Source organism: Wolffia australiana, chromosome 4 (genome assembly GCF_029677425.1).
Source record: "Wolffia australiana isolate 7733 chromosome 4, ASM2967742v1".
Taxonomy (NCBI): domain Eukaryota; kingdom Viridiplantae; phylum Streptophyta; class Magnoliopsida; order Alismatales; family Araceae; genus Wolffia; species Wolffia australiana.
In genome coordinates this window covers 22,283,202-22,295,837 of record NC_135838.1, presented here as the reverse complement: position 1 = coordinate 22,295,837, position 12,636 = coordinate 22,283,202, and the positions used below count along the sequence as shown (strand labels likewise).

The 12,636-nt window shown below is 43.7% G+C and overlaps 2 protein-coding genes across 2 annotated transcripts; one reads left to right on the top strand and one right to left on the bottom strand.

The window, feature by feature from the left end:
• Positions 1–4,375: 4,375 nt before the first annotated feature.
• On the top strand, positions 4,376–6,608 carry LOC144702407 (Pentatricopeptide repeat (PPR) superfamily protein). Its single transcript, XM_078574439.1, has one exon. The coding sequence runs from the start codon at positions 4,466–4,468 to the stop codon at positions 6,587–6,589; it is 2,124 nt and encodes a 707-aa protein (XP_078430565.1). The 5' UTR covers positions 4,376–4,465; the 3' UTR covers positions 6,590–6,608.
• Positions 6,609–7,196: 588 nt separating this feature from the next.
• On the bottom strand, positions 7,197–11,205 carry LOC144702408 (BAT2 domain protein). The gene is made up of 9 exons (XM_078574441.1): positions 10,949–11,205; positions 10,347–10,544; positions 10,057–10,154; positions 9,106–9,193; positions 8,836–9,033; positions 8,487–8,740; positions 8,297–8,387; positions 7,806–8,019; positions 7,197–7,543 (listed from the first exon to the last, which is right to left on the bottom strand). The coding sequence occupies exons 1-9, from the start codon at positions 11,099–11,101 to the stop codon at positions 7,350–7,352; spliced, it is 1,488 nt and encodes a 495-aa protein (XP_078430567.1). The 5' UTR covers positions 11,102–11,205; the 3' UTR covers positions 7,197–7,349.
• Positions 11,206–12,636: the final 1,431 nt, after the last annotated feature.

Below are 12,636 nucleotides of genomic sequence, written 5' to 3'. Positions count from 1 at the left end.
ATATGTATAATCCATCGTCAGTGCGAGACTCTCAAATGACTTAGGGTATGGTTTATCGTCAAACCCTAATCCATCATTCAATTAGTACTAATGGGTAACGGAGATCATTGGAGAACTCCTCCAATATCCTCAATACCCTGGCAAGGAGTTTTTTTTTATCGTCTTCCTTGAGTCAATCTCCTCTTATATCGAGGGCGAATGATCTCGTCTTGACGAATCAATCATCTCTATGAGCTTCTTACTACATCCGAGCTATGACTTATTTAAATCCCATGATTAGAGGCTCGTAAGTCATAGTTAAAATATAGTTGTCCATTCACAAGATGTCCTTGGTGTCTCAAGTTAGTGGATCACTTATTAATAAGCCTAAAATTGGTCTGTTAATTATGTCGTTGTTCGGGCTTTTAGACTTGTGCAATAAAATTTATAATAACCCTCAATCACTAAATACTATGTATAGAGCAAGCAAGGGGTCGAACCACAAGGAGGCACTACTAAGCAATCATTTTTATCCAATTTCAAATCAATTAATTCAAGAATGAATTAATTTTTGCCTTTAATAGAACTTAATTATGTTTAATTATGTTGATAATTAATCAAAATTAAGTAGAAACTTAATTTTGATTTTAATATTTTTTGGTCAATACACTTTGGATAGGATAATATTGATTATTTTATCAGATCAATTCGAATTTCCAATCTTCAAATCAAGGTGATTTATCAAGACACTTTATATGCATTAAAATTTGGGAATTAATAAGCACGAAAGGGATTTCTCAAATTGGACTTGAAGATGGACAATTTTTTTATGAAAATTTTGATTTAGGTATTTTATATGTTTAATTGAATTTTTCAATAATCAATTTTGAAATCTAGAGAGATAAAATGGGTGATCTAACCTAGAGAGAGAAAGTAGAAGAATTTGAGGAAAAAGTGAAATTCGACCCTAATCTAAAGATCTAAAAATGCAGAATGGATCCAAATAAATGTAGAACTAAAGATTAAAAATCAGATCTTGAACCAAAATCAAAGTGCAATGCTAATTTCATTTCAAATCAACTTCAAGGGCATGTACACTTCGCCCATGCCATGGCGTTTTAGAATCTTTTAAGAAGAAGTTCAAAATACAAATTAGAAACTTACAACTTTCAATGATGAATCAGGATCTGTCGACTTCCAAAGCAACTCGTGTTTTTCCTGGCCAAATCCTTGGGCAGATCTTTAAAAAGTGAATTTTGCCTTCTTCCTGAACTCTATTTTAAAATCCAACCGCATGGATTGTAGAGGGAGAAAAGACAAACATGCACTCAAAATTTCAGCTCAATCGGACGGCTAGATCTCAAGATATCGCAGATTTACTGGCGCTAAATCATGGCCGTTGGATCATTTTATCTCTCTTAAAAAATGGCATTTTTCTATTGGCTGACATTTTTTCCTTGTTTTCTCCGCCCTCGGATCGCATTCTGACACGTATTTGCACGCTTTCACAAGCGGCAATCATTGCTCCATAATGCTGCATTTAAATGGTTAAGAAAATGCCACGTCACCCTCATTTAGCGCCCTTTTGAATAAATAATAATAAAGAGGTAAGCTTACCATAATTTTTTAATACAAGCGGTATCGATTTTTGCGTGCATTTATTGCACGCATAAAATTGACTGCGCGTATATTAAATACAAAGTGAATCCTTTTATTTATATAAATGCACATGGTGTTGGTTAGCGCGCGCATTAAATGCACGTGACTAACTGATTCCACATGCATTGATTCTCTGCATATCATAAATGCACGACAAAGCGAATCAAACAAAAAAATGAAATATACCTTTTTCAAAGCAATGATTTGCTCATTATGGCCTCGCGCATTGCGATGCCATAATGAGCCAATAAAAAATTTAAATTAACGCATCCAATCATTCGCCTGAATTTCGGGTGAATGATGTGGATGCCACGTGATTTATAAATAAAAATATCATTCTAAAATGCCGAATAAATAAATAATATTCTTTAAAGTCGTAAAATCATTTCTTGGCTATAGAATGGTCAGAAAATTATATAAAAATATGAAAAAACTTCATAAAAATTAGGAAACCCTTACCAACCTTTAGCCAAATATTTTAGGCCCTGTAAAAATATTTCTTCAATGCATTGAAGTTAAATACCATGTAAAAAATACTAAAAAATTAGAAATAATAATAAAATCACAGTGTAAGTTATTTATATCCATTTATATATGATAACATGTGAATATGGGCATTAAAGCACATAAATGTAATGTAATATACATCAATTTAACCTTATAATTTTCAAGTTATTCACTTATACAACCGTGACATGAATCATCATGATTGATGTTTAGATATAATTCCATTCAGGGATTCGTACGGAACAATTGAGTGAACTCTTTTCCAAAGAGCACTCACTATCTGTCCTTAGTGTCACCACAATAATAGCCATAAGATCATATATACTTATCGTATAAGTAGGATCAACTAGTGATATTCTGTCCAAATAATTCAATGTCTATCTCGACTATCCATTGAATAAGATTATTCAGAATACAAGTTTAAAGACTAATGATCACTACATTATGATCTCATCATAATTCACTAGGTGATTGGACATATTCATGAACTTCATTATAAACATCACACCGGAATAATAATGAACGTAAAGATTTTATTCAATGAACTTTAATAAACATGGTGGTGTGATTGGCTTGACAGCCACATAATATCCATCAGTTATTGCACTTATTTCTAAAAATATAGGCCAAGTGGGAAACAGATTGGGCCAATACTTTAATGCATCGTGGGAGTAGGTTGATGTGAGAGCTAGTTGGAGTTTTGGTGCAGTGGATCAAGATTGTGGATTAACAGATTGGATTGGTAGGTGACAAATTGGTTGGGTCGACTCTGCCCAAACTTGGTTTACATGGGTTCTAATAAGTCATAGGGCGTATGGCCCCGATCAAATGGCTCCTATTTTTACAAAAGCTGAAGAATATTAAAAATATACACTAGCCAATTTAATTGAATGACAACATTAATTTATACATCTAGTAATTTTAGCTCCGCCTTTTTCATTTGCTTGATGACTCTGAAAGATTCAGACATTTAGACAAAAGCTACATTAGGCCACAACATGTTAGTGTGCACATTTGAAGGCTAAGATCCACACAAATTCATTGGATGCTATATCACATTAACTGAAACTAATGTCTCTTAACTATGGAGTTCATCCTAAAGGACCATATTAGTTAATAGATCAAATCTTATTTTTCTGCATGTTTCTGATTGTTGATGATTCAAAGAACCTTTGATGTAGCCTAGAAACCTAGTTTCTAAGCCCATTAGCAACATGTGGCCGAAGAAGAAGCTTCTTCTAGAACTGATAGGATCTACAAAAAAGTAACTAGAGCCCCCCAAAAGTCTCTAACAGATTTTATTTAACAGGATACTCTGACAGATATCTCTGACAGGATCCTCTAATAGATTTTCTTTGACAAGATGCTCTGACAGATTTTCTCTTATATGATCTTTGACAGATTTTCTCTTTTATGATCTTTAACAGATTTTCTTTGCAGTATTCACTGGCATATTCATAATTGACAGAATCCTCTGACAGATTCTTCTTCTGCCAGGATCTTTCCTCTATCTTGTTAGAGCTGCATATCTTATGTTTTGTCCCATCAGAATCTTTTTGAGTCACACAAATATCTACTAACAGCTTCTATCAGCCCTAGAATTAGTAGGATATCTCTGCTCAGGCCTGTCAGGATGCTTATCCTCTGTTTTAGCTTGTGAGAGTTATTTTTCTCAATGTTTTGAGTTGGTCTTTCATGGGTACAGTCATTATGGACGACCCCGCACTTGTGGTGGCATATATAAGGTCCCCATGTACCCTTGAAGGATTATTATTGAAGTCTATTGTTTTGTTGAAACTCTTGGTTCTCCACTCCGAGTGTTCTCTTTGCTAGAGAGAGCTTTAATGCTTGTGGATTCAGGCACAACCCCTTGTCGACTTAAGGGTTGGAAAAGCTAATTTTGTAGATTCAGAACTTGGCTCTTTCAAGTAGAATAAGACTTGTGAATTCAAGTCATGTTCCAACACTGTTCTTGTACCAAGGTTGCGTCAACCTTAATGACCCCTCTAAGCCAGAATAATTCTCATCTCCACCCATACAATATACTTTTATGTAAAAAGTATGTACATAACGTAAAATTGGCCAATCTCCTTGTAAACCACTGACTCGCAACGCAAAAAATGGTTTTAACAGATCATTGATGGGTCTAACTTACAACTAAAAATATTAATACGACTCAAGATGATATAAAAACGATCTGCTTCCTCAGAAAGCAGTGGCCGCTGAACTCACAACAATGGCGGAAGAACAGCTTCGTCTTCGCCCCCTGACGACCTTCTGAACTGTCTCGCCATGGCGGGGCGCACCGTCCGTCTCTCCGATGACGCCGGAATTCGTCGCCGCGGCGGCGGCGCTGCTACAGAAATCCGCCGCCGCGGCGGGGGAGAGCCCGTCCGCCGCCAAAGCAGCTCTCCGGACGACGCGCCGCCTTCACGCCTCCATCGCCGTCGCCGGCCGCCCTCCCCAATCCCCCTTCCTCCTCAACAACTTGATCGCCGCCTACGCCAAATGCCGCGTCCTCTCCGACGCGCGCAAGGTGTTCGATTCGATGCTCCAGAGGAGCGTCGTCTCCTACAATGCCCTAATTTCCGCCCTCTCCCGCGACCAAACCCTAGCCCAAATGGCCTTCCACCTCCTCAAATCCATGGCTTCAGCCGGCCTTCGCCCCAATTCTTCCACCATTTCGAGCCTTCTACACGCCGCGTCCGCCATGGCCGACGACGCCCTCGGTACCGCGCTCCACGCGCGAGCCATTGCCAACGGACTCTTCTCCAACGTCAACGTCCAGACCGCGCTTCTCGTCATGTACTCGACCTGCGGACTCTTCGACCGCTCCAGAAGAGTGTTCTACGCCATGCCCAGCAGAGACGCCGTCGCCTGGAACGCCTTCATCCTCGCCCACTCGAAACGCGCCGAGCCAATCGAGGCCTTGAAGCTCTTCGTCGCGATGAAGAGGGCGGGCGTTCCCCCCACCGGCTTCACCTTCTCCATCGCCATTAACGCCTGCTCCAAGTCCGGCGAAGAATCCAGCGGCGCCGCCGTCCACGGCCAGATCGTGAAGGCCGCCGCTTCCGCCGACGATCTCCCGTTGCAGAACGCAATGCTGGACATGTACGCAAGCCGGAGAGACATGGCTTCCGCAAGCTCCGTTTTCAAGTTGATCCGCAGTCCGGATTTAGTCTCCTGGAACTCGATTCTCGCCGGGTTCTCCACCGCGGGAGACGGAGACAAGACGTGGGAGCTCTTCAAGGAGATGCGGGCTTCCACGGCGGAGCTGCTTCCAGACGAGTACACCTTCTCGGCGGTGATCTCCGCCGTCGCGGCGGCGCCACCGGCCGTCTACGGCAAGACCCTCCAAGCCCTCTCGGTGAAGTCCGGGCTGGAGAGGAATCCCTTCGTGGGGAGTCCCCTTTTGAGGATGTACTTCCAGAGCGAAGATCCAACCTCTGCCCGGAAGCTGTTCGAGGGAATTCCTCTGAAGGATGCTGTCCTCTGGACGGACATGATACTCGGCCATGGAAGGTGCGGCGAGGGCGAGGCCGCCGCCGGCTATCTCTGCAAGATGTTAGCCGAGGGCCACGCCATGGATAGCTTCTCCATCTGCGGCGCTCTGAACTTCTCCGCGGGTCTGCCATCGCTCAAGCAAGGCGAGTCCTTTCATGGCGTGGCGTTGAAGACGGGGCTGGAAGCCGACGCCTGCGTGTGCAGCAGTCTGGTGGACATGTACGCGAAGAACGGCGACCTCGGCGGCGCTTCCGCCGTGTTCGACGGCGGCGCCGCCGCCGACGTGGAGACGTGGAACGCGATCCTCGGCGGGCACGGCCTGCACGGGGAGGCAGACGCGGCGTTGAAGCTCTTCGAGAAGATGGTGGGTCGAGGAGTGGAGCCGGACCAGGTCAGCTTTCTGTCTCTTCTCTCCGCCTGCGACCACGGGGGCTTGGTCGACAGAGGAAGGGCTGTCTGGGCCGCCATGGTCCGAGCCGGGCTCCAGCCGGGGCCCAAACACTACACTTCGATGGTCAGCCTGCTGAGCCGGGCCGGGCTTCTTCGAGAGGCGGAGGAGCTGATCTTATCGTCTCCGTTTGGGTCCGCCATGGCGGAGCTCTGGCGGTGCTTGCTGAGCTCCTGCGTGTTCTTCGGGGATCTGCCGAGAGGGGTCCGAGCGGGGAACTGGGTTTTGGAGATAGACCCGGACGACGGGCCTGCCCTTGTTCTGCTCTCGAATCTCTTCTCCATGGCCGGCGAGTGGGACGCCATGGCCGGTGTCAGGAGAAGGATCAGAACTCTGGCTATAGACAAAGACCCGGGCCTTAGCTGGATCGAGATATCCGGCGTTGTCAGCGTCTTCTCCGCCGACGACAACCTCCGGCCAGAATTGCAGAAAATCGCAGCGAATATTCATTCTACCAATCCCAACACACATTTCCATTTACTAAAGAATTAAGCTAGAGCTGGAGGACGGATGACGTTTCGTCATTAGTGAAATTAGTCATCTGTGACGATTGACGGATGACGAAAATGACGACGAAACGACGGTGGATGACATTAATCTGTGACAATTAATGAATTGATTAGAAAACTTTAAAATTTGTGAAAATTTTTACAAATTCTAATGTGCATTTAAATAAAAATCCATAGTTGCTTACTTTCTTTCATAATTTTATATCGGTATAGAACAAAGGATTGTCTCAAGTTTCAACGGAGGGCGAGGTGTGGGGGGTAGAGGATGACGTTCTGTTCCGTTTACTTCAATGGGCTATTGACGAAACGGACACATGAGGGACTTGTCAAGATGACGGAACAGTGACGAATGACGAAAATGACGAAAAAAATTCGTCGGACGGATATCGGAACAGGAGTCCATTCCGTTTTGTTCCGTCCGTTCAAAAGCGTCATTCGTTTTAGTCCTCCAGCTCTAATTAAAAGCAAGGCTCATGTTCCAACTGGGCGAGGTCAACCCAGACGAAGCAGTCGCCGGCGGCGCCGCCGTCGTCCGCGAAGAAGGCCGCCGCTGCCTACGATGTCAGAGCCTTCTGGGAAGAGGGAGAAAGTGAGAGAGAAAGCATTAGAAGTTCTGAGTTCATACACTATTTCTGCTCTCTGGCTGCAGGCCCACAGAGACAGAAGAGACTCGCCAGGTAGCACGGCAGAGACCGCTGGGAGCCCAAATGAACCTTCTACTTCTCCTCAAATGAAACGTAGCTTCATGGGACACGCATGGACGTGGACAGGACGACGTACGCTAAGAACTGGAGAGCCTCTTGGATCTTCGCCACGGCGCTGATGTGGCCGGCCCGGAGCAGCTCGGACACGGCCCGGGCTTTATCCTGGACTGGCGCTGGCCTGGCCGCGTCCGGCTCGGTTGCCGCCAGGCAGGCCTCGATCACGTCTGAGACACCTTTCATGAAAAAAAAATAAAGAAAATTAAACTTTTGTTCAAAGAAAAAATTAAACTGAAGTCCCAAGTCGGATGAAAAAACCGTCCCGTCCGGAGGTCTCGGATGAAAAAACCGTCCCGTTCGCGTCCCTGGACTGATTTCGGACATCGGACGGGACAATCTTTGTCCTGTCCCGTCCATCGTCCACGTCCCGGACAATCTGGAACTATAGTCCCATTTGGATTAAATGACGTGGCTAGATCAAAGGTGACGTAGAGATACCTGTCAAGAAGCTATTGGAGACGGCTTCCACGTCACCGGTCATTGACTGGGCGCTGACTCTGATGATCTTCGCCTTCAGCACCGAGTCCTCCGGCCACTCTATCTTGACTGCGTCTGCCTCTTCGCCGGTCTGGGTTTTGTTGCTGCTTGAGATTACAGACTTTCCCAGAGTCAGCAGTTGGCTCACCGCGAAGCAGCAGAGTTCGGAGAGCCGCTGTGAGTATGAGAAAATTCACTGTTTGTTACTGCCGAGGAACAACATCCTGCTTAACAGGAAAATTAGCACCCCCAAATCAATACAATTCATCCTACTAAAGAGAAAAAAGTTGTGCGCTTGTTATAGGCTTTTAGCGCAGTTGGTAAACACTTCATTTGAGCTCTGATTGCAAGGAAAGCAGGATGTTGCTCTTCAACAACTAGTTATCATCACTATTTCAAATTTAAATTTTGCGGGGAAGAGAACGATTGATTGGATGAAGTGATTGACGTACATGAACGGCCTCCGAATGGATGGTTTCGAGTCTGTCCCCAGTTTTTTGGCCAACCTCATGATTGGTGAGGCCTCCAAGTGTAGCAGTGAACCTGCTAGGCATCAATAAATCCTTGTTAAAATTGCCCAGAGTAAATCAATTTATTTTCCGATCATCTAAAAACAAAAATTTCACGAGTGGATTTTTTTACCCTGCAGCCAAGTCAGCGGCTTTGTTGACGCTCGAATCACGTAGGGCCATCATCTCGTTGCTCTTCCCATCACCTGGGTATCTAATCTCCTTCCCTTTCTCTGTATCCCCAACTTCCTCATTGTCTGCATCTAACCTGAAGATCTGCTGGATCTGTTTGAGTTTACCATCGTACAAGGATCTTTGTTCTGATAGTAGTTTTCCCTTTTTTCTGTTAAATAGCATAGCGTAGTGGTTTGAAAGAGCCTCCAGTTCCTGTACTCCACAGTAAGTTCAAAGGGTTCGGTCACCGGAAATATGAGCCCATTAATTATTTTAAAAAATATTTATTGAATAAACAAAAGTACAACCTCAAGATACTCGGGGCCGCCGTAAATATAGAAGCATCTGTCGAAGGTGACTTCCTCAAACTGTTCATCTTCTTCTTCCCCGGTCCGACGTGGAACCTTCTCAGAATCAAGGCCAGTTTCTGAAATAATGAGATCCATCGTTTCCTTTCCCACACGTTCCAAAACTTGCAAACCCTTTGTTGTAAATGTTTTTCCAGTCTGTTGATATAGATAAATAATTAAACTAAATTAATTAATCAGTGTTCATTAAATAAAGCCCATAACAGCTACCTCTAAGATAGGAGCAAGGGAGCTGGCATTCGCAGGCAGATTCCCCTGCTGGATAGAATCTGCTATGTTTGCAGCAGAATGCTCGAGCCTGAGATGGACATTCACGCACACTAAAAGGATTAACATGCAGTCCATTTTTGGTTTAAAATACAGGAAAGCGTTGGGAGACTTATAGAAAACCCAAGTAATATGTTTATCTAAAAAAATGAATGTCAAGTTTGCGAAATATGTCTCCTATGTCTGTTGGGTCTCGCTTGCACCAAATGAAGGGAAGAGGCTTCAGGGACCTGCACAAGACAGGTTTCTATTCAATCTTTGGGCTCAGCGGGGAATAATTAGTCAAGTTATTATGTGGCGAGACCCAATACGCCACAACGAAGCTTATAACTTTGAGTCTGGACTGCTCAATTAAACAATTCGGTCTTCCCATTCGTTCAGGGCATGTTTCTTCTCTTTTTTTTTCTGAAGAAAGGCATGTTTCTTCTCTTACCAGAAAGAAACGTGTTGAATTGACTTCATCAGTCGAAATCGGTGCTAACAGAACAAAACGGCTACTCAGTTTATTCCTGCTGAATGTAATAACATGATCTAAGATAGCTGAAAAGAAAAAATGTCCCCTGGATTCCAACAGGGCAAAACTTGAGCAAGTCAATATTCCGCAGATATTGCGCGCATACACATAGAAAACGTTAGATAGGTGAGCAAAATGTTTAATTTCTCACTCTACTCTCTGTGGAAAAAGATAAGTCAATACGACCAATTCTAGCCAATTTAAAAACACAATGTGAATAAATGATAACCATGAAAGACAAGAAATGGGAACCATGAAATTACAGCATAGTTTTTATAGGATAACTTAAGCTTCCGCTAACGGAATTGAAAAATAATTCAAGAAATAAAGATAGCGACCGAATTAAAAATACTTGCACATGTAAAAGTTCCGGAAAATACTTTTGCACAAAAGAAGAGCCCCCTTTCCATGCATTGCCTAACACACTCCATGCACCAGACGCGAGGGTCTCCATAGAAGTGTCGAGCGCCTTCAGCCCCTGCAGAATCAACGGGGATGCCGTAAAGATGACAACTCCGGATAAATCAAAGAACCAGTGAAAATAAGAGTAACCACGGAGTGACAATTTAATCAACTGATTATTGCTCGGCCCTAAAGTTAGACATCATAATTGATGGCAGAAGAGCATTGTAATTTATCAATTTCTGTTCCTCTTTTATATTTCTCATACCTGACCGAGAAGTGAATCATCGCTGGCTTTCTCCAAACGCTCTAGAGCACTCCTGCGTATCTTATCATGTTCATCATCCTCTGAGTTCTCCTCCACAGAAATCTTCTCGGGGGAAACTTCTTCTTCAACAGAATCCGCCTCAGGATCGGTTGGCAACTCAGTGATTCCCTTGGCCGCATTTTTAGCAGCTTCAACAGCCTGACGCCCCGAAATTGATTATTAGACGGAGATTTTCGATCCAAACAAGAACCACGAGGCATGACGATATTAAAAAAATTATTCCTTCAAGCGTTTAAGTTACACGATTGGTTAAAAAAAACATTTCGATGGATTGACACATCATACTGACAAAACTAATGAAATTCAAAACCTTCATGTGGAGCAGTCACTCGTAGATCTGCGGTAAAAAAAATTTTGAACAGAAATGGATAAACGAAACCCTTCTGTCTGCGTAAAAAATAACATAATTAGGCTCCTCAGAAAATACATCTCAACCGTAGCGCGAGATTATGAGCCCTAAAAGCAAATGCTCTTCGTAACCCGGCAAGATGAAAAATAAACACCACGATGAAAAAAAAAAAGAGACAATGGAAGCGACGCACACTACGAGAGATTTCTTCGGCAGCCTTCTGGAGATCTGAAAGCACAGAAAATGAGGACAAGCCCCATCGACCCCAGCCTCCGCCACTACTCCCACTTCCATCAACACTGGAGCTCTTTCCATCGTCGGAATCTTTCTGCTTATCTTCTTCCATCCGATCTGCGCACCAATTCGCGATCCCTTCCAACCTTAACCTTTGCCGTCGCCGGCGATCGCCTATTACCTCCGCGGCAGCAGTAATGGCGACGCTCCTGCTCGATAGTAAAACTTTTTACTCCGATCCTCAACCAACGTCCAGATCTAAAGGACGGGACGGGACGGGACGGATGAAGATCGATGACTGAACGGACGTGTGACGGGTATAGTTCCGGATCGTCCCAGACGTGGATGATGGACGAGATGGAACGAATTTCATCCCGTCTGACGTCTGGATTGAGTTGGTGGACGAGTGACGGGACGAATTTTTCGTCTGTTCCGTCCAGGGAGAAAGCCCGTTTGATATTTTTAATATATTAATATAGATTTTTCTGTGTTTAGTGAAATGCGGAGATAATGCGAAGAGACATATGTACAATTATTTCTGAGTGGCGTCAGTTTGTACACGTGTAACCGTCCCGTTCGAGACCTCTGGACTGACGGTTTTTTCATCCTACGAGATGAAAACCGTCCCGTCCGTTGGTCCACATGACGAATTTTAGTCCCAAATTTCATCCAAACCATTGGACACGACGATATTTTCGTCCCAGGACAAAAAATCATCCCATCCGCATTCCTGCACTATAGTGACAGGGCTTCTCGAGAGTTAAACTTTTTATTTGGCTACTCGACCAACGTCCACATCTAGCAGACGGTACGGGACGAGAAGGATGACGATTGGGTTATGAGGAGGGCGTTAAGTTTGTTTTGATTATCCTTCTCAAGAACTTTAGATAAACCAGCTTTATATATATGCTTCCATTATTGACTTACGAATAGATAGGTATAAGGGTGTATTCTTCAGATCGATTGGCAGTCCTCTGTGTTGGATATTTTATACAAACTTAATGATCAAGTTCTGTAGGACATAATTGTGAATAAAACATAGTGTCAACAAAGTTTTTTAAAATATTTTGAAATGTAAATAAGTAAATAAATAGTTCAAGTAATGACTTGAGCCCCTATATTGAACATAATCATGTAATTCCCCTTTTTTTGTCATTTTTTTTAAGTCATCAACACAGTCTTTGAGATGTTACATCCCTTTGCTGTCTGGACCTCTCTTTATTCCTCTACATTTTCTCATCCGGGAAATTCATCAAGTCTGCATGCGTGACGGTTTGCTTGTATAGTGCAGGGACGTGGATGGGAGGGTTTTTTCGTCTCGGGACGAAAATCATCCCATCCAAGAGTATGGACGAAATTCGGGACATAAATTCATCTTGTGGACCACCGGACGGGGCGGTTTCATCCCGTTGGACAAAAAAACGATCCATCTGGAGGTCTCGGACGATGGACAGATGAATCTGGATAAAAACCGCCAGATTCACATCCGACGGTTTGAGATGTAGCCGCGCGGCCTCGCTTTGATGAATTACATCAAAGTCTATGCGTGTGCAAACTGACGCCGCTCAGAGATAATTGTACATATGTCCCTTTGCATTCTCTCTCCTCCGTATTTCCGTAAAAAAATTTAAAAATCTATATTAATAT